The 22,330-nt window shown below is 46.4% G+C and overlaps 1 protein-coding gene across 4 annotated transcripts in view; it reads left to right on the forward strand.

Annotated features, from left to right (window-relative positions):
* Positions 1-22,330, forward strand: part of NEDD4L (NEDD4 like E3 ubiquitin protein ligase) — a 314,038-nt gene that overhangs the window by 94,607 nt on the left and 197,101 nt on the right. For all 4 annotated transcript variants that reach the window (XM_083155253.1, XM_083155254.1, XM_083155255.1 and 1 more), the window contains exon 2: positions 18,164-18,237. In XM_083155253.1, the coding sequence (XP_083011379.1) occupies positions 18,164-18,237 (74 nt within the window). The remainder of the gene's footprint in view (positions 1-18,163; positions 18,238-22,330) is intronic.

The following is a 22,330-nucleotide window of genomic DNA, read 5'->3' on the forward strand; positions in this document are numbered from 1 at the left end:
ACACAGATGGAGCTAATTAGCTCACTTGTGATTTTGTGAGGAGACCTGCAAAACATGCACTGTTGGTAGCTCTCGAGGACTAGGGTTGGCTACCCCAGGTCTACCCTATCTGTGTCACCCCTCTCTGTCTGCCCCTCCCCATTAAAATGTAATCTCTCACAAGCAGGGTCTTCTTCCCTCATCTGCTTTTCCATCTCTTACTTAACCATCTTTGATGGCACCAAATCCTGCGGTTTCTGCCCCTGATACTTATGTCAGTGCCGCCTGCTGATGCAGCTGTGGTTATGTACCCTGTACTTGTCCTCTATTGTAGTCACCTGTAAGTCACTGTGTTCTGCCCCCCTGATACTTATGTCAGTGTCCCCTGTTGGTGCAGCTGTGATTATGTACCCTGTACTTGTCCTCTATTGTATTCACCTAGAAGTCACTGTTTTGCTTATTTGTTCAACATCCGGCAACCTTGTTGGTGAAACGTTTGTTGGACAACTTCCATGCTGTATATTTCCAATAACCTCATAGATGCATGAGGGAGGTTTCATTTTTTTTTTATATCATAAAAATCTTCTACTGTATTATTGCTATATTTTGTTACTGTGCCTTTTACAGTCCTATATCTTTCTTATTTATTGGAAACGGAGCTCTAAAGTTTAATTTAAAAAAGTAGACCAAAGAAAATAGTCAACAACAGTTTAACGATCCCACGCATGGTGAGATTTAATCAGAGATAATCTTCACAGAATTCTACTTTATTATGTTCTACAAAAATGTAAAAAATAAATAGTCGTCACTCAGGTAAACAGAAACAGGAATCTGCTTCGTTATGAGAAGTCAGATCATGCGGAAGTATTGTAGAATATTGACTTGTAAAACATTTTTATATTTTTTTTCGCTAGAGTAGTTATTGCCCTGTTGTGTATATTTTTGTTTTGCTTGCTAGTTATTGCACTGTAGTGTTTGCCCTTCTTGGCTGTGTATATGAGACTGATTGGTGTCTTCACAATTGCAAGGAGACCAACTGAACGGAAGGGCATCAATTTTGTTATTTATTATCGCACTCCAATACACCGGCTCTGCCGCCCTGCACTCTGCGGTAGTTGGCACACTTGCATGCTGGGTTTACTTCACTGAAAGCAACTTGTGTAGTGAATCCATTCCTCCTGTACACCACTAGTGCGTAATAGTAATGAGGGGCATAGGTACAGTATCAATCCAGATAAAGTGGAAGATAATGCACCACTCCTAACTGTAAGTTTTCAAACATAGCGGATTGGCTGATGCGTTATCATTTTCATTTTTATGGAGGGATGGACCTGGTGGTGCACAGGACAGCAAAGACTGGACTGTGGTGGGCAGAGCCGAATTTCCCATTTGGCACGTGAGGCACGTGCCTAGGGGCGGCACATGTTTGGTGGCGGCACTTGGATGCCTGTGATAGTACGGTCAGCCAAAATGTACCAATAACTGCAAAATATCCACTGTACTGTACTATATTCCATCTTGAATAAAGTGTCAATGATAGGACATGCAGATACTGCCCCTGTAACCTGTCCTACTTAGTAAATATGTATTCATAATAAAAGAACGTCACAGTTAGTGGCTTTTTTAAAATAAATCCATTATATTGGCTATTATCAAATAAGAGCTTATAAGTAATCAATAAAAATAATATAAGGGGCGCCGTCATCCCTAAATCCGCCCATGGTGGTGGGCACGGGGCAGGGAAGGGGAAGCACAGGACAGAATGGGCTAGACCTTGGCAAGGAGACGCAGGGCATCTACTCAAATTCATAGAATGTGCTTGAAAAGATATCTAGTCGCTGAATTGGTTGCTAGTGGCAACTACTCCACTTGTCAACTGTTTAAAAGATACAATTCCCAAATTAACTAGCAAATGTATATGGGAATTATTTAATGCGTAATGGAAATTAAAGCCACTAAGGCGGCTTCGTCATAAATCTGTTATTGAAAAGATTTCCGCATGATCGGCCTGGACGGATTTTTTTTTGTTTTCTTTTGTTTTTATGTTATGGGAATTCTAATGCTCGTTGTGTAACTGAAGCAAGTCATCTGATGACCTAACCGGACAGTGGACCTGGACGACATTAGTATTTAGGTTCTGCATGATAACGAGTCTGAGGTCACCGCGATTCTCCCTGCTACAGTAGGATGAGAGCAGCTTGTTAATGAATCACTCTGGGGTGGTCACATGACTCATTGGGAGCTTTATAGAGAAAATAAAAACAATGTACGTTGAATCATTCCCGCAAAAGCAGGGTCATGGGAGAGGTCAGAGACATGAATACCGATGAGCGGCAGATCTTTTTTCACCACTTTCCTGTGAACGTTCTCCGAAATCAGAATCTGACCACAGAATTTAGGTGCCAGAAATTCGCCTTGGGCTCTGTCTTACCCCAGCTACGATAGCTCAGCGCTTTCTCATACAAATTGTTGGTTTCTGCCACTTACCAGGAGAGTGTAAAGACTTGTATAAAGGTGTGTACGCACTAGACCACGGGTAGCCAACTCTAGTTCTTCGAGAGCTACGAACAGTTAGCGTTTTCTAGTTCTCCTAACGGAATCACAAGTGAATGTGTCGGTGAGTAATGAATACACCTGTGCACAAGTTAGTTGGTGTGGGAAATGGGAACTGTTGGTAGCTTTCGAGGGCTGAAGTTGGCTACCCCTGCACTAGGCGATACATCGTTAACGATGATGTTTATGCTATATCTCGCATATAGTCTAGTGTATACACACTGTGGGGGAGATTCTCTAAGCTAAAAATGCGGTAAAAACCCCGTTATCTGGGTTTTTACCGCATTTTGGGATGCTGGAAAAATCTGGCGATGCCCCATAGAAGCCAATGGGCTTCTACCGCATCCCTCCGCCGCCCCACACGGACCCCCGCCGCCCCGCATCGCCCCCTCCCCCCTCACCTGTGTCCGGGCAGCACAGCGCAGTGCTGCCCGGACCTGTGACCTCCTCCTTGCACTGATCCTCTTCCGGGTGCAGGGAGGAGGAGAGCCCGGCGCAGCAGCAGCAGCGCCGGGTGTGGGAGGGAGGGGAGAGCCGCCGGGACCTGCTGGGACCTGGCGACTCTCACCGCAAGAGCTGTCCTTTGCCTTAATTATCGCATATGTTACAGCATATGCGATAATTAAATATGCGATGGGGGGCGGAGATTCTTAGAGAATCTCCCCCTATATCATTTACCATGTGTTCTCCAGGTCGTTACGTGTGTCCTCCGCTGTCTGAACATGCCGCTCCATTTTGACTGTATCATCAAAGATGGCATGTTCTGAGCGGGCCCCGGGTGATGGCACTGAAATTGGTTAATGACATCCCTCGTGTACCGCTTGCCCGAGATATCGATATGAGCCTGTCCGTTCCGAAGCACCTTGGCTATCGCATGATAACAGAGGTAGTAGGGGGTGTAGTTGATTCTATTAATTATCTTTAGTCGTTACATTATGGACCTTATTCTGGTCCACATGCAATGCTGCTAATTTTGCAGCGTTGCCTGTGGACTAAACCCCGCCTGCACGGCTGCTGCCCCCACCTCCGCTCTCACACACCGCAATCCCCCATATGGCTGTGAACGATTTCTCCAGCGCTTGCAGATCTGAGACACCTCTATGGTGTCCATGATCTGCGAGCCCCCTGTGCTGACGTCAGCTGCCCACCCCCCGCACCCGTATTGCAGGGCAATTTGCATGGGTAGGCCCATGAAATGTTGGGCGTTCCCATGGGCTGTGCCCCCTACCGCCGCCCTATGCCTCCCGCCCGCACTGTTAGGTGTGAGCTGGACAAAACATCAGTTCCCTGTGCGAATGCGCGAGGGAACCGAACCAATTAGACTAACCCCCTATATGTCAAGTGCCTGTGGTTGCTATGGTAATTGCATAACAATTGTAAAATATAAAAAAATAAAATATAAGCAGGCAGCCTGAATAAAAAAAAAAGCAAACCACAGTAATCTCATCAAATCCAGATCATTGATGTCATTTTATGTTCATTTTTATATATTTATTTCTAAAGAGAACTTTGTCACTTTAACCCTTTCAGTGACAACATCTCTGTGAGAGATGCGCAAAATATGACAAAAAAATGCCGGCGTTGCTCACGTTTGTTATATAAAGTCAAATAAAAAAATGTTGTGTAAAAAAAAGATTACAGGTCATTCTGATGAATAAAAATGTTTGCGTTTGCAATTTTCACACCTATTTTGACAAATTCACTTGGCACTCAAAGGGTTAATATGACTGATGTGTCTGCTACTGTATTATTGCAAGAAGTATGCCTGGTATTTTTTGAATTTCCACTTAATCTATTTATACAGTTTTAAGAACACGAGAGAGAGAGAGAGAGAGAGAGAGAGAGAGGATTTCCTATTTATAGACTGTCTTGACATGTTCAGAAAATGTATTTTTAATGCTGAATATTATGTAGGATTTGCTTGTGGTTTATCTGTCTGGAATGATGTCTTTACATGGGCACTTGGGCTCTTGATCCATAACGCTAAGTTTGGATTAGTTGACACATTAAATATCTAACTTTCTCGTTTTTTAATATTAAAATTGCAACCGAAAGACCTCGTAGCATTGTATTTCATCTGCCAGGATGTAGCGCTGGCGTTTTAACAATAAGTACTTAAAAGCCCTTCAAAATGACAGCTTTAAAGGTCCATACACACGGGAAGATTTTGCCCAGCGTGTATGGACAACGATGATGGGAAAAATCGTTGGCCTGAGAATCTGAGCGCTTTTCGCACTTCTGAGTGAATTTCCTGGGGGTGGTTGACTTTCCGTAGCAGGACGCTATGGAAAGCCGTCCACCCCATTGCTCATCTGCTTGTTACATTAGCAGAGATCTGCGGCTGCCGGCGGGAACGCACATCAGCACTCATCGCTGCCCCGTACACACCAGGTGGCTTTTGAGCTGAAAGCAGCTCAGACGAGAAAACTGAGCAGCTGTCAGCTCAAAAATCACCCAGTGTGTATGGGCCTTTATTTTCACTTTAAGCTGTGACAATTTTTTTATTCTACTTTGAGCTGTGACAGTTTTTAGCCCACAAACTTTCCACCCGACCCCCAGTCCCTACCTGCTCCTACCTCTAATCTGTGTCTTCACAGCTCCTTCTCTGCATATACAGCAAGTATATGGCGGAGTGTCGGGCGGGGAGGAGGCAGCGGTTGGAGCTGGCACTGCTCCAACCGCTGCCTCCTCCATAGTGTGAATGGGAAACGGGTCATCCGACCCGTTTAAACCGTTGACACTGCACAGCAACACGGCAACTAAAAGGATTGCCGTGCTGCTACCGGTTAGCTGTAACCTGTAACCCCTTTCACATCGCACTGATTACCAGGTCGAACCAGCAGGAAACCGGCTTGTACCCGGTAATTACGGTGCGGTGTGAAATGGGTATAAGTAGGGTTGCCACCTCTCCCAGATTTCCGGGATTCTCCCGGAATTGATGGCAACTCTCTAGGAGGCTTTTCCAGTTTCCCGGATTGTCCCGGAATTGGTGGCAACTCTCTAGGAGGCTTTTCCAGTTTCCCGGATTGTCCCGGAATTGGTGGCAACTCTCTAGGAGGCTTTTCCAGTTTCCCGGATTGTCCCGGAATTGGTGGCAACTCTCTAGGAGGCTTTTCCAGTTTCCCGGATTCTCCCGGAATCTGGGTGACTTAAAGCCTCCATAGCCTAAGTGTGCGATTAACGCCATGTGCCGCAGGCTACGGTCTTTGTCTGCAGGCGGCAGCATGTCCCAGCACCTCCATGCCTACTCCCTACCGCAAGGGACACGCCAGCGGGGAGCCCGGGGCCAGGCACAGGACATGGGACAAGCACAGCACAGGAGGAGCAGGAGCTGCAGGACACGGGGCGCAGGTAAGCACACACTGACTTCCCTGCCGCTGTCCCACACTGTGGGCCCTGATGTATCTGGGGAATGCTGCTCTCTAGCGAGCCGTAGAGATCCCTTGTACACAGCTGCTGTATACTGGGTATGCTGGTGTATTCCTTGTGTACTGGTGTGTGTACTGGTGTGTGTGTGCTGGTGTATACCTTGTATACTGTGTGTGTATGCTGTGTACACCTTATGTGCTGGTGTATACTGGGTGTGCTGGTGTATACCTTGTTTACTGGTGTATATTTTAAGATGGGATATTGGCACTAGAAATTCAAAACATATCTGGGTACTTGTGTACTAACACGGCGCCCATCGCATTGCAGACCCTAAGGGGCTCGCTACGCTTCGGGCTCAGTGGCTCGCTGCGCTCGCCACACTTTCTATTCTCAACTCCACTCCTACGTGGATAGTGTGGGTATGAAAAGGTCGTAGGACGCGTACCGCCGCCCCTCGCGAGCTCGCTTCGCTCGCCACGCTTCGGGTTCACGTTTATGCGTGGGGGTGCATTTAACCATTGTAAGCACCCATTAGGGTGCCTATACAATTTAATATCGAATATGAGTTAAAATCGCGTCACATCGCATCGCATGCCATCGGTTGTATGGCATGCGATTCGATAAAAAAATCTGGGCGACTAATAATCGGGGCGCCGTGCTAGTACACAAGTACCCATATCTGTATTACAGAGGCCATGCCCACTTTTCTGAAGAGGCCACTCCCACTTTTCCGGGAGCGCACGCGCTTGAGGGTGAAGAGGGCGGTCTCCAGAAATCGATAATGCGTGAGGTGGCAGCCCTAGGTATAAGTGAGCTGCCCCTTTGCAATGTCACTTTACTGCACCACAGATCACAGAGCAGCAAGGAGCTCCAAAAAACCATCAGCAGCAATCCCCGGACCCTGGGGAGGAGCGTATGATTTTTTTGTGTCCTTTTCTTTAGTATTCCGCCAGTGTGATCATCGGACTCACACAGCTGATCACACTGCCCGTCCCTGCACAGCTTACTGCCTAGGGGTAGAGAGAGCTGTGCAGAAGCTGACAATTCTCCATTTGGTCCCTGTGATTAGCCAGAAGTATGGGAAATGTGATCCGGATACTGAATAAATGTGAATTTGGAGCGAAAACTGCTCCAAAAACCCTTTTAATGCATCCGGTGATACTAAAATACTGTGAAAGCGGTAACAATCATGTTGATAAATCGGCACCTTAAAGAGGCTGGAAGCTGGTTATTTACAGTATGTGCCAAAAATGGATAAAATGACCGGGTTCAGACCTGAAATAAATATATATATCATCTGGAACATTGCTGTAGGTGTAAGCACTTAACTACAGTCGCTGAGTAATGTGCATTTTCTGTCCTTCTAAAAGCATCTGTAGGCTGACCAATCAGCTGCTCTGTATAATGTTATATTATGTAAATTACAGCTGTTACTTCAGTGCTGATTGGTTGCCATGGGCCATTTCTCCTGCTCACTTCTCCTCCCTTATCACTGCTTCATACATCTACCCCTCAGTCATCAGTAAGCACTGAGGGGTACATTTAGTAAAGCTTCTAAAAAATGAAAAGATTTGATGTTTCCCATAGCAACCAATCAGATTCTTTCTATTTCTCTATTGCATTGTAGAAAATGATAGAGAGGATCTGATTGGTTATTTTGTACAACATCATTTCCTTTCATTATTAGAAGCTTTAGTAAACGTCCCACTTAAAGTCCAGGTTTTAGTGATCTCTATGCTAAAGCACACGGACGTATAAACCTTTCGGACTAGAAGAAAGAACACCAGTTATTGCATGTGAATACAGGCAACATAAATACGCTGTACAATAGCATTGTCATGTAGATGATAATCCGGTACCCAGCGCTGATCAATATATTCTGTTAATTAGACCCCTGGAGAATGATCATTTCCATATGCATAAGTAATCCCTTATTGGAGTCTGACAGATTACTTGTCCTCAAGGGAACCCCCTGTATATAGCCGTATGTTTCCTGCCTTCTACAGCTGTGTGTGTGTGGTGTGGTGTGTGTGTGTGTGTGTGTGTAATAAATAAATATTTATAGAGATAGAGTGAGAGATTCAGGATGACATGTGATAGGATGCCGCCTTTGTGTGGTACTGTTATAGGATGCCACCTTTGCCTGGTACTGTGATAGGATGCCGCCTGTGCCTGGTACTGTGATATGATGCCACCTTTGCCTGGTACTGTGATAGGATGCCACCTTTGCCTGGTGCTGTGATAGGAGGCCGCCTTTGTGTGGTACTGTTATAGGATGCCACCTTTGCCTGGTACTGTGATAGGATGCCGCCTGTGCCTGGTACTGTGATAGGATGCTGCTTTTGCCTGGTACTGTGATAGGGTGCCGCCTGTGCCTGGCACTGTGATAGAATGCCACCTTTGCCTGGTACTGTGATAGGATGCCACCGTTGCCTGGTACTGTGATAGGATGCCACCTTTGCCTGGTACTGTGATAGGGTGCCCCCTTTGCCTGGTACTGTGATAGGATGCCACCTTTGCCTGGCACTGTGATAGGATGCCACCTTTGCCTGGCACTGTGATAGGATGCCACCTTTGCCTGGCACTGTGATAGGATGCCGCCTTTGCGTGGTACTGTGATAGGATGCCGCCTTTGCCTGGTACTGTGATAGGATGCCACCTTTGTGTGGTACTGTGATAGGATGCCACCTTTGTGTGGTATTGTGATAGGATGCAACCGTTGCCTGGTACTGTGATAGGATGCCACCTTTGCCTGGTACTGTGATAGGATGCCACCTTTGTGTGGTACTGTGATAGGATGCCACCGTTGCCTGGTACTGTGATAGGATGCCACCTTTGCCTGGTACTGTGATAGGATGCCACCTTTGCCTGGTACTGTGATAGGATGCCACCTTTCCTGGTACTGTGATAGGATGCCGCCTTTGCCTGGCACTGTGATAGGATGCCGCCTGTGCCTGGTACTGTGATAGGATGCCGCCTGTGCCTGGTACTGTGATAGGATGCCGCCTGTGCCTGGTACTGTGATAGGGTGCTGCCTTTGCCTGGCACTGTGATAGGATGCCGCCTGTGCCTGGTACTGTGATAGGATGCCGCCTGTGCCTGGTACTGTGATAGGATGCCGCCTGTGCCTGGTACTGTGATAGGGTGCTGCCTTTGCCTGGCACTGTGATAGGATGCCGCCTGTGCCTGGCACTGTGATAGAATGCCACCTTTGCCTGGTACTGTGATAGGATGCCACCGTTGCCTGGTACTGTGATAGAATGCCACCTTTGCCTGGTACTGTGATAGGATGCCACCTTTGCCTGGTACTGTGATAGGGTGCCCCCTTTGCCTGGTACTGTGATAGGATGCCACCTTTGCCTGGCACTGTGATAGGATGCCACCTTTGCCTGGCACTGTGATAGGATGCCACCTTTGCGTGGTACTGTGATAGGATGCCACCTTTGCCTGGCACTGTGATAGGATGCCACCTTTGCGTGGTACTGTGAGAGGATGCCACCTTTGCGTGGTACTGTGATAGGATGCCGCCTTTGCCTGGTACTGTGATAGGATGCCACCTTTGTGTGGTACTGTGAGAGGATGCCACCTTTGCGTGGTACTGTGATAGGATGCCACCGTTGCCTGGTACTGTGATAGGATGCCACCTTTGCCTGGTACTGTGATAGGATGCCACCTTTGCCTGGTACTGTGATAGGATGCCACCTTTCCTGGTACTGTGATAGGATGCCACCTTTCCTGGTACTGTGATAGGATGCCACCTTTCCTGGTACTGTGATAGGATGCCACCTTTCCTGGTACTGTGATAGGATGCCACCGTTGCCTGGTACTGTGATAGGATGCCACCTTTGCCTGGTACTGTGATAGGATGCCGCCGTTGCCTGGTACTGTGATAGGATGCCACCGGTGCCTGGTACTGTGATAGGATGCCACCTTTGCCTGGTACTGTGATAGGGTGCCCCCTTTGCCTGGTACTGTGATAGGATGCCACCTTTGCCTGGCACTGTGATAGGATGCCACCTTTGCCTGGCACTGTGATAGGATGCCACCTTTGCGTGGTACTGTGATAGGATGCCGCCTTTGCCTGGTACTGTGATAGGATGCCACCTTTGCGTGGTACTGTGATAGGATGCCGCCTGTGCCTGGTACTGTGATAGGATGCCACCTTTGCCTGGCACTGTGATAGGATGCCACCTTTGCGTGGTACTGTGAGAGGATGCCACCTTTGCGTGGTACTGTGATAGGATGTCATCTTTGCCTGGTACTGCGATATGATGCCACCTTTGTGTGGTACTGTGATAGGATGCCACCGTTGCCTGGTACTGTGATAGGATGCCGCCTGTGCCTGGTACTGTGATAGGATGCCGCCTGTGCCTGGTACTGTGATATGATGCCACCTTTGCCTGGTACTGTGATAGGATGCCACCTTTGCCTGGTACTTTGATAGGATGCCACCTTTGCCTGGTACTGTGATAGGATGCCGCCTGTGCCTGGTACTGTGATATGATGCCACCTTTGCGTGATACTGTGATAGGATGTCATCTTTGCCTGGTACTGCGATATGATGCCACCTTTGTGTGGTACTGTGATAGGATGCCACCGTTGCCTGGTACTGTGATAGGGTGCCCCCTTTGCCTGGTACTGTGATAGGATGCCCCCTTTGCCTGGTACTGTGATAGGATGCCACCGTTGCCTGGTACTGTGATAGGATGCCGCCTGTGCCTGGTACTGTGATATGATGCCACCTTTGCCTGGTACTGTGATAGGATGCCGCCTTTGCCTGGTACTGTGATAGGATGCCACCTTTGCCTGGTACTGTGATAGGATGCCACCTTTGCCTGGTACTGTGATAGGATGCCGCCGTTGCCTGGTACTGTGATAGGATGCCACCTTTGCCTGGTACTGTGATAGGATGCCGCCTTTGCCTGGTACTGTGATAGGATGCCGCCTTTGCCTGGTACTGTGATAGGATGCCGCCTTTGCCTGGTACTGTGATAGGATGCCGCCTTTGCCTGGTACTGTGATAGGATGCCGTCTTTGCCTGGTACTGTGATAGGATGCCGTCTTTGCCTGGTACTGTGATAGGATTCCGTCTTTGCCTGGTATTGTGATAGGATGCCACCTTTGCCTGGTACTGTGATAGGATGCCACCTTTGCGTGGTACTGTGATAGGACGCCACCTTTGCCTGGTACTGTGACAGGACGCCACCGTTGCCTGGTACTGTGACAGGATGCCACCTTTGCCTGGTACTGTGACAGGATGCCACCTTTGCCTGGTACTGTGACAGGATGCCACCTTTGCCTGGTACTGTGATAGGATGCCACCTTTGCCTGGTACTGTGATGAAGCCTTTGCACAATAGGATGGTTTGTGAAGTTTCACCCTTACTGGATATTCCACGGTCAACTGTCCCTTTTTAAACCCAGCCTGTAACTGAACAGTCAGGAGCTGATTGGCCTGTGATAAAGTACCAGGCACTTTATCACTTCTCTTCCCTTATCACTTCTTCTTACATCTACCCCTCTCTTCCTGGACTTCCTTGCCAAAGGCAGTTGCAGATGCGCAGCTGTAGCACAGTCCAACATTTAGATAGGGGAGCCCCACCAACTGCCACCCCAAACACAACAGTCCAGGGCTTACTGGCAGGTGTGGATCCCCTATTTGAATTGTGGACAGTGGTACAGTCCAACCTCTGCAGCTGCCGCTGGCAATGAAGTCCAGGAGCAGAGTATTTTGTCTCTGGAATGGGTCATGTTCTATGTGTTGAAGGGATATGAGACTTGGTTTTTTTACACTTTTTGGCTTCCAAAATGTTTTCTCTCTGTTACGTGAGCTTTTCAGCGGTTTTCCTTGTTTTTTTTGTGGTTTTTTTTTTACCCAATATAATCTTTCAGTGTCCAATGTTTAATAAGCGATTGTAACAGTTTTACAGTCTATATAAACCGCCTGGCATCTGTGATATGGCCGTCTGCCATGGAAGTAATGTGGCAGCAATAATCTATCGTCAAAGGTCGCCCAGTAACCGTGATGTGAGTGTGTTACTTAGTACTTAGAAAGTGTAACACATTCAGGGGACGTTTTCAAAGTTTCAAGAAAGATACAGTACATTGGAGTGATAAAATACCAGCCAATCTGCTCCTAAATGCCATGTTACGCTGTGTCTAACATGGCAGTTAGGGGCTAATTGGTGGGTACTGTATGGACAATGTATCTCTCTCCGGACGGGATGCACAAAGATTAAAGATGCGTTAAAAAAAATGAAGTTTTCTAAAGTTGACCCACTTACAACATACGCGCAAACTTCCGGAGTGTGATAGATTCCAAGGGGGCAGTCGCCCGGGGGGCCCCCACACTCTGCTGAGAGCTGCTTTATATGCAAGATAGCTGGGGACTGGTGAGGTCTTCTCTTAGTTCTCACGAGTCCCCAACTATCAGCGTCTGGTAGCGGCAGCACTGCAACCGGGTAACGCACACAAGAGTGGGGTGGTCGCCAGGACCAGATTATAAGGGGCGAGGGCCACCTATATACATTTTTGGGTACTTTTTTCCTAGCACGGTGCCAGCGATAAAAATTGTATCCATCGGGACCCCAAAAATCGCGTTGATCGCATGCAACCTAATCGCATGCGATGCGATCGACGCGATTTTTACATTGGAATCAATGTAAAATGGTCCCTGAGACCCAATTTTACATTGGCCCCAATGTTAAATGCCCCCCAGACCCCAATTTTTATTGTTTCCCAACCCTGATGGGTCAAATGCCCCCTCCCCATTGTTAACGCCACCCCACGATGAAAGCCAACCCGAAGCGTGGCGAGCGCAGTGGTACGCGACCTCCGACCTTTTCATACCCCCACTATCCACGTCGGCGTGGAGTTGATTTTATATAGTGTGGCGAGCGCAGCGAGCCACCGAGCCCGAAGCGTGGCGAGCGCACGCGCATTACTTCACAGATATTACGCGTGGGTCTACAATGAAAAATCGGGTCCATTGGCCCATTTAACATTGTTCCCTATGTAAAATCGCGTCCATCGCATCGGTCGCATCGCATGCCTTAACTTAAGGCATGCGATGGACACGATTTTTTCATTGTCCGGGAAAAGGCTAAAAATAGCCCTAAAATCGTGTTAGTCGCGTCCATCGCATACCTTAAGTTAAGGTATGCGATCACCTACGACGGGCGCCGTGCTAGGAAACAAGTACCCATTTTTGTTGGTGAGGGGCCCAGTCAGCTTTTTTTGCCTGGGCCCCCATAAGCTTTAATCTGGCCCTGGCAGCAGCTGTAAGAGGGCAGATCTGTACCCTGACCGTACGTCCTCAGTTGTGTGAATGGAATGACTCCAGGTGGGGCTGTATTCCTGGGAATACTATACGTGTACTCCTCCTATACAGAGACAGGCCATACAGGAAGAGCATATGCAGATCCTGCTGTAGTGTTACATGCTCCTCTGCTGTTACACAATGACACCCTAGGGTGTGTATGCAGGTCACACGGGGTGAGCTCCTGCTCTCACTTACACTGATTAATTAATCTTTCTTTGTCTGAGAGATTATAGTTCTAACTTGTTATTTAGAACACAAATCTACATGTAATGTGCTGGTGGCTTAGCTTGTATTTAATGTATTATGGAGTATACAGAAGACCTTTACCTGTTGGAATGATGGTTGTAAATGGGAGATACGGTCATTCGGTTGACGGTGACCCTAGTAAGGTGCATTGGGTCAACCACTGAAGATTGACAGGCCTTAAGTCGACATGGATACCGTATCGGTGTACCGCTGCGCTCGCCATGCTTCAGGCACTAGTCTGTACTCTAGCGTTTCGGTTAGGCTTTAAAAAAAAGGTGAAAACTCATCGACTTTTTGACTGTCAACTTATATACGTATATTACCAATCTAGTGACTGTATCCCTATGTGTGTACATAATAAGAGCACATCAGTACCTCCGCCAGCTTGCCTTTTTTTTGTATATTGCGTCCAGTTGACGTCTCTTCCCTAGGTAACAGACGCACACGCACCTGCGCATTGTAGGCACGTTCACCAGTAGACTGAGGGGCTAGTCTGCAGCTATGCAACCCAGTACACAGCAAGCTTACTGGTTCTCTTTATCCGGCTGACCTGCCCCCTTACTCCCTCCCCCAGTTACGACTGAAAGTTCAATGGTCATCTATGTTTTTTGTAAATTTGACTTTCCTCTATGCAAGCTTAGCTATGCATATGTTACATGTACCTCCTGGGTGTCACTAGTGAGCGTTTGTTCACTGTGTTTTGGTGGCTTGTTGGGAAGAATTTAAGTTTTTGTGTGCATTGTTTACTAAGCGGTCATCACCGCCTTACAGTTCATAAACTGCCTAATATTGAGGTGTATCCCCACCCCAGTTGATTGGTACAAAATGCGCTCCTCCATGCTCCCAGTCATGTGATCACTAGCTTCCTCCAGTTGGCTTCTCCAGTCCTCTGATGACTTCTGTAAACCAACATTTACAGAAGACATCAGATGACCGGTCACCAAGCTGTAATTCGGCGACAAGAGAACTGGAGGCCCGGAGGAGCACACCAGGACACATTCACCAGGTAAGTGCAAGTTGGGTGGTATTCCGGACAGCAGTGGTGTCAATGGTGGAGCATGCGTAGCACACACTCATCGCCTGATCTTGGATATATTGTTAAGGTGGAAACAGCTGGACTGCAAGAGGTTCTGAATATGTGGATTAAAGGAGAGGGAGGAGTCAAGGATAACTCCAAGCCAGCACACTTGGTCACGAGAGGAGATAGTTGTGCCATCAATAGTTAATTAAATTGTAGGAGTTGGGGTTATGTGGAGGTTGAAAGATGATCCACTTGGTCTTAGACATGTTAAGTTTAAGAAAGTGTTGGAATACCCAAGAAGAGATCGTGTTGAGACCAGAGATACAAGTGGGGAGAGAGGGGGAATGGTCAGGGAAGAAAAGTAGTACCAAGTATCATCAGCGAGATGATATTGGAGGTCAAAAGAGCTCAAAGGACAGCTCCTATTGCAAGTGTTTGCATTACTAATCACATATGTTGGTGCATATGCGATTAGTATTGATGCGGTAGCCAGTGATGTGATGCCGAGAGGAGCGGTGGATGTTAAAACATCCGGCCATAGGTTAGTTGCTTAAGGAGTTAATTTTGGATGTGACACAGGTGACAAAGTTAAGGGCAGAGTGAAAGGAGGCACGATGAGCCAGAGCAGAGAACTGAAAGTAGTGAAGAAATTCGGGTGGCTTTAGGTGTGGGAGGAGATGAGGTTCTTGATGATGGTTTGGATGGGTAAAGGGCAGCATTATAGGATGAGACTATAAATTTGGAGGAAGTCTACCTTTAGAGTGGGGTTTCCTCCACTGTTGCTCAGTGGTACTTGTTTTTGCTGATATCTGGTAAATTTGGAAGATCACATTCGAGGTGTTGATCTTCTAAGGTGATTAGAAGTAGCTGGAGCAACAGTCAAGAGCATAAATCAGGGAATGAATAGAGAAGTGGCTTGCTCAGGCCAGGAGATTGAGCGAAAATAAGAAAGAGAAGTGAGGAAACAGTGTTGACGGCCTCAGAGAGGGACAGGCTAAAATAGAGGTGGTGTTGGTCAGAGAGGGGGGATTGGGCAGTTGGAGTAGTCAGAAATATTGCAACGGTGAGTGAAGACCAGATCAAGCGATTGAGGACTCACATGGCAAGAGGGTACATTGGGAGACCACTTGAGGATGCAAGGGTAAGATGTATAGAAGCAGAAGATTCTGTGGGGATATCCATTGGGATGCTGAAGCCACCTAAGATAACGGAAGGAAGGTCTGAAGATGGGAAGTGAGGGGACCAAGCATCAAAACTGTTGAGGAATTTGGAGAGGGTGCCAGGGGCTGGAAGATGACCGCTACAAGAAGTTGAACCGGAAATGTAGAAAATATGGGAAGAGGAATATGAGAATCGAAAGAACTTAACACGACCACAAGGACAACACTCGTGGCGGGTGGGGAGTTGGGGAATGTTAGGTCCACAGAGGAGAATGTAGCGTGAGAAGTGGTACCTAGGCAGTTTAGGGATTTGTAAATGAAAAGGTTGTGGGTGGGTACCCGTTAATCACATACAGACCTGGCATTCCAGAGGGCACAGGACGGAGAGAGCTTGTGGAAGAGATGTGAATGAGATTTCGGGGTTGCTGTAACATTGAGGTGAAAGTAATTTGCAGGGCAGGGGTAGAGATATGGCACGTAAGTGCTAGGTGAGTGGGGACACACCTGAATTACTGCTCCCAGAATATCTCAAATATAAGGTGTGCCCAACTGAACAGGAGACTTTTGCTGTAGCGGCGTTCTAATCGCAGTGGGTTAATGTGATGGCGATAGATGGCGTGGCGTTTTTCCCAGTTGCACATGCGTTGTAAACGGTTTCGCCTCCCTTTCTTCATTCCTGGAAAGTTGTTTTGCGCGGTCGGATGGGGGATGGAGATCAGCGCAAAGAGCTGTCATCCAGTGTCTTTGCGCAGAAGGCGAGTATGCTTCTTTATCGATGGATGAAGGCGGTGTACGGAGAGCAGAGTCTACATTTGTAATGTTACACATGGCCTGTATTTAAATATTCTTTAATTAAAATATTTTTTACATACAACCGTAGTCTCCTTTTCATTTGGATACACCTTCTGTCCGACACGTTTCCTTATTACCATTGCTTCGATGCTGAGCAGAGCATCATTGCTTGGAGGAGAGCAGCAGCTTCATTAGAAGGAGGATTGAAGCCTTATTGAAGAGACAGATGTCACTCTGTGTTATCTGCGTTCCTCAGTTATTAGTACATCTTCAGTTGTCTCCCTGTATCTTATATAAATGAGGTAACTCCTGGGGAAGGAGGTAGTATACTGTACACTACTGGGAGCACACACATACACACACACACACACACACTTCTACTAAGGAATGGTTATACAAACTGCTGTAGTGTAAACTCCGCCTTCTCAGCTATAACACAATGGTACCCAAGGGTGTGTATACTGGTCACTTGGGGCGTACGCTCACTCACACAATTGAATTATTCTTTCAATAGCCGATATATAGTTTTCACCTGTTTGAATGATGATAAAGATTCTTGTTAGTAATGCTTTGCTCATAGAGAAAATAAGATTTCAAATGTCCTGGATCACTTTTCAAGTGCGTGTGTGTGTGTGTGTGCGCATGTGTGTGCATGTTTGTGTGTGTATGTTTGTGTGTGTGTTTTTAAACCAGATTTTTTTCTGTATTAATGTTTTAATGAAAAGGGCCCCTTACACTTGTGAGATTTGATCCAATTTGAGTCAATTTATCTGACCAGATCTGATGTGCCTGTCTGACAAAATCTTATTTGCCTGATGTTTCGGACACAATCCACAATTCTGTGCCATTGGGTATAACCAAGAGATTGGAAGAGATTGAACCTCCTGCACATAGGATAAATCTCGAGTCAATCAAGTTCAATTTGTTGAACAAGTGTAAGGGGGCCATAAAGTTGAGTCCTGCTTATTATATTGATACTGTGAAACATTGATATGCATTAGAAACAGTAATTGATTTAATTGATTTATATCATTAATAATCCAGTTATTGGCTTTAAGATGTTTACATCTTTCAATCAAAATAAATGGTTTTATTTTACAGCTCATTATTCCTATTACACTGAATATATGTAGATATAAACATATTAAAAACAAATACTAAGTACACTCCGACATAGAAACCTTCTATAAGAACAAGGTAATATTAAGCATTAATCTTATTACTTTATAAATAGTAAGAGTGATGCAAAAGCACTTTTAGAGAAAACACACATACATACATACATACATACACACACACACACACACACGCACAGTGGAGGATAAGCATTAGCACTGGCATAAAAAGTAAGAAAGTTGTTTAAACAAATGTCACAGTGCCCTGCTTCTAGTCACAGCATGACAAGAGTGTTTTTAAAAAAAAAAAAAAACATTTGGTTTAATGGTGTCTATCGAATTACTGCAGCGCACCCCAGCCCTCACTGGCGGTAGCACTAGCCCTGCCTCACTGCCGGTGGCGCTAGTCCTGCCTCACTGTTGGAATATGAATGCACAGATTGGTACAGAACATTTCTATACAGAATACAGTTGGCATAAGGGGGTCTCGTTCCTTTGCTTTAATATTAATTATCTACGCCGTATACTAGAACATTGCATGACATCAGCGTGACGTATAATGTATATTTACTATTAAACTAACCTCACACACTTTTATTTTGTTTTAGGAGGAAACTCGCATCCTTAGAGTGAAGATCGTGTCCGGCATTGATTTGGCGAAGAAGGACATCTTTGGAGCCAGGTAACTTTTGGTGAAATAAAATCCTGTATGTTAGGAAGGATTTCATTGGGGACTTCAATAGATAGGTCTTTTTTATGGGTAGCGTCATTTCGGTCTCAGGCCTTAAGAGATTGCTACCTCTAACGGGTTGTTTGCGCAAGATTTACAGTGCAACGTCTTCTGGCCCTACAAAAAATATATATATCTATATCTGAATAGCATCCGTTTTTGTGCAGATTAGATGGAATTCGCATTAACGGTAACGGGCGGTATTGAATACTCAAGTTCCGATATTTCCATGGATCGGAAATATCAAGAAACATTGAATCCTCCCCCCTACCCCTTTATCTGGCTCCACATGCATCACCGTCATCAGATCCAATACTGAGGCTTGTAGGGACTGAAAATGATCCGCCTGTCTGACAATAGTTCACTCGGTTTGGGGATGTGTGGGATGACTGAGAACATGCTAATAATGGACATTGTGATCTGGGCAAATTTGGGTTAAAAAAAATAAAAAATAAAAACTGCAGTGAGCCCTGTGATAATAACGCCAGCTTCAGCTGGCGAATACACAAGGCTCCCTGCGAGTCCTTACTTCTACACAGCTCACATGTGAATTGAGGGTTCTGCACAGCTTTCTGTGGGAGGAGCAGGGTCCCCAGCAGCACAGAGTATATCAGGAGATGGGTACTGTGTCAGTGAGTACATGGCTGCGTGTGACAGGGGCAGTGACATGATGTGAGGAGGGGAATGGGGGAAGCAGGAAGCCACAGTATAGTTGAAGGAGCCCCCAGCAGCACAGAGTATATCAGTAGCTGAGTGATGTTTTAGTGAGGACAGAGCTGTATGTGACAGGGGCACAATGTGAGGTAGGAATTGTAGGACACAGAGTGGAAGGCGCGCTACGTGTCCGCACAGACTAATGCTATCCAGATTTTATTTTGTCTCTCCAATGTATTTGAAGCTCTCTCTGTCTCGTCTGGCAAATGGCAGAAGGGTGACGTGTCGCCTCCATGCTGCTGATTTCGGAAAGCAGGTACTTTAGGTTTAGATTGTGTCTGCTGACATTTTCCCTAGAGAGCAAATACAAAGGCTAATTAGCTCTACTGGGAAATGTTCTTGATCTCCTTGTCCAGCGCTAGTTACCGAGCGCCTTTCTTCTAGTAATTATTCCACTTCTGAAGACTAAAGCTGGCTGTAAAGTGTAACCCTTTGCATCGGGAGCAACACAGACGGGCATTCATCTAAACCCGCGGTTAAAAAAACCTAAAAATGACGTTAACAAATAGAAGAATATTTTTCTGCACCGCCAATACCTGGGCTTTAAGGGGTACATTTACTGAAGCGTCTGAATATAAAGAAGTGATGTTGCCCATAGTAACCAATCAGATCTTATCATTTTCTAGGATGTGTCCAATTCTATATTGGGGCCTATTCTCCGCCAACTGCAGTTAAAAGCCTAGAAAAATATAATTCCGCTCCAGGATAAGTTTTTAAAAACTTCTTGAGTAGGGACGGAATCCGTACTCGCAAAGGAGGATCTCTGTGAAGCTGGATATACGCTGTCTGATATACCATGAGTGTTAAGCCCCCTACACACTGAGCAATTTTAGCCCTATTTCTAAGCCATCAAACTAGAAACTAAGCACAGATTGCACCATGTGTATGCCCCCCCAGTGAAATCGCTGGGCTAGATCATTCCAACATGCTGTATAAACCTAGTTAGATCAACAGTGGTTGCCACTGAGTGGGAACCCCCCTCCCTCAAGGGGGCAACTCCCCCCCCCCCCCCCCCCCCACACACACACCACACAACCCCCCATGATTAGAGGCTTTTTAGCGGCAGGGGGCACCTGGAAGAACGGACAGCCGCTTCCAGCACAGGGGATCAGCTGCGTTTCAGCTCTGGGGGTGGGGCACCTGGAGGAGGTGACACGCTGCTGTCAGCAGAGGACCAGAGTGGTGAGTCAACACGGCGGTGAGGGGGTGGCGGCAGCTGGAAGAGCTGACACTGGTAGCCACAGTTCTGAGTGGCATGTCAATGCAACCTGGTGCCGTGCAAAAGAACCCTAGCATGAACACTAGCACAGATCGCTCAGCACACACGCTGGGGTGTTGCTGGTTAGTCAGCAATGTGTGCTAAGCGATTTGTGCTAAACTGCTGTAATCGCTTAGCTGAAATATCCCCGTTTAATGATTCTACCAATCTTAATAAGACAATCTGGCACCACATTAGTTTTGACGCCACGAGCTGAGTTTCTCAGTATGCGTTACAATCACGCAGCTTCTTGGAAGAGCTTTAAGCGTTTGTGTAGCTTACATATGTGTCCTCGTGTATCTAGCCTCAACGCTCCATGCAGCTCGAGATGGCTGGTGTGACTGAGACGCCAGGTCATGTGCAGCTCTGATAATGTTGGGTTAATGGCGATGAGACTAGGATGCACCAGGAGCCTGCGCTGAGTAATGTGATCGGACACTCGTATATTGTGTGCGACAGTGCGACTGAGTCTGGAAAGAGAGCAGAAAATAACTTGTATTGTAATCAAACTGCGGCTGCTACACAGAATCAGACAGTCACTTACAGATATACAAGTGTCTTATAACATAGTGCATCCTAGTCGCATTGCGATGAAGATCCATTTTCAGCGGAGTGATATTTTCTAATGAGGGGCCTGTTGGTCAAGCCCCCATCCATTACCAGGACCCGCACAGCTGTTGGTGCTCCTGGGCAGTGGGTGTGATTTGGCGCAATGCATACGCTGCAGTACGCAGCAGAGTTAGAAAGGGCCACGTCTATGTTTTTATATTTAGCCCCCGCTATACAGTATGTTCCTGTGGTTACAGCCGTATTCCTAGAAGTTATACAGGTGTGATGTATGCAGATCACTGTGTGCGGTCTATGTCACAGCGGATGGTCTCCAAGGTAACAGGAGTTCTCGGTATTATTCAATCAACCTGCAAACTGTGCAGAGGCAGTGATGTGCAGTCTGCTAGCATACATACCATTGGATACGTTATGACAGTGCAGAGGCAGTGACGTGCAGTCTGATAGCATACATACCATTGGATACATTATGACAGTGCAGAGGCAGTGATGTATAGTCTGCTAGCATACATACCATTGGATGCATTATGACAGTGCAGAGGCAGTGACGTGCAGTCTGCTAGCATACATACCATTGGATACATTATGACAATGCAGAGGCAGTGACGTGCAGTCTGCTAGCATACATACCATTGGATATGTTATGACAGTGCAGAGGCAGTGACGTGCAGTATGCTAGCATACATACCATTGGATACATTATGACAGTGCAGAGGCAGTGACGTGCAGTCTGCTAGCATACATACCATTGGATACATTATGACAGTGCAGAGGCAGTGACATGCAGTCTGCTAGCATACATACCATTGGATGCAGTATGACAGTGCAGAGGCAGTGACGTGCAGTCTGCTAGCATACATACCATTGGATACGTTATGACAATGCAGAGGCAGTGATGTATAGTCTGCTAGCATACATACCATTGGATACATTATGACAATGTCTTAAATACAATATAATCATAGACCGATCCTAATTGGACAATTGGCTTAGAATTTTATAATCAATTTTATGCACACACCTAAAAATGAGTTTGTTTTTGTGTTTTAAAGTCTATAGTTTTTTTTAACATCAGACTTTTTGTTAATATTTAGTTTAAAGGATTCCATTTCACCGAAAGGCCATTAAAAACGGTTACAGTTCATCACATTTATCTTGAATGTATTAGAACCGGTCTCTGATATCTTTGATCTGTTCGTCCTTCTCCAATTTAGCACAACTTGTATAAAGCTGCACAAAAGGAGAGAAATCTGCAGAATATTAGCATTTAGAACTGGTTGAAGAATCAATATGGTGTTTGGTTCATTGGGTCGACCGTGTCTAGTTTTAATTCATTACCCTAGAATTCAACTGTAGCTCTGGTAAAGGCCCATACACACTAGAAGATTTTCATTTCAAAAGACTGCGCCAAAATCTCTGACCGATATATCTTTCCCCAAAGTAGTGCGTACACACTGAGCCATTTTCCCCAAAGAGCGAGAGATTTTCAGGAGGGGAAAGACTTTC

This window comes from Crinia signifera, chromosome 1 (assembly GCF_055691185.1).
Source record: "Crinia signifera chromosome 1, ASM5569118v1, whole genome shotgun sequence".
NCBI lineage: Eukaryota > Metazoa > Chordata > Amphibia > Anura > Myobatrachidae > Crinia > Crinia signifera.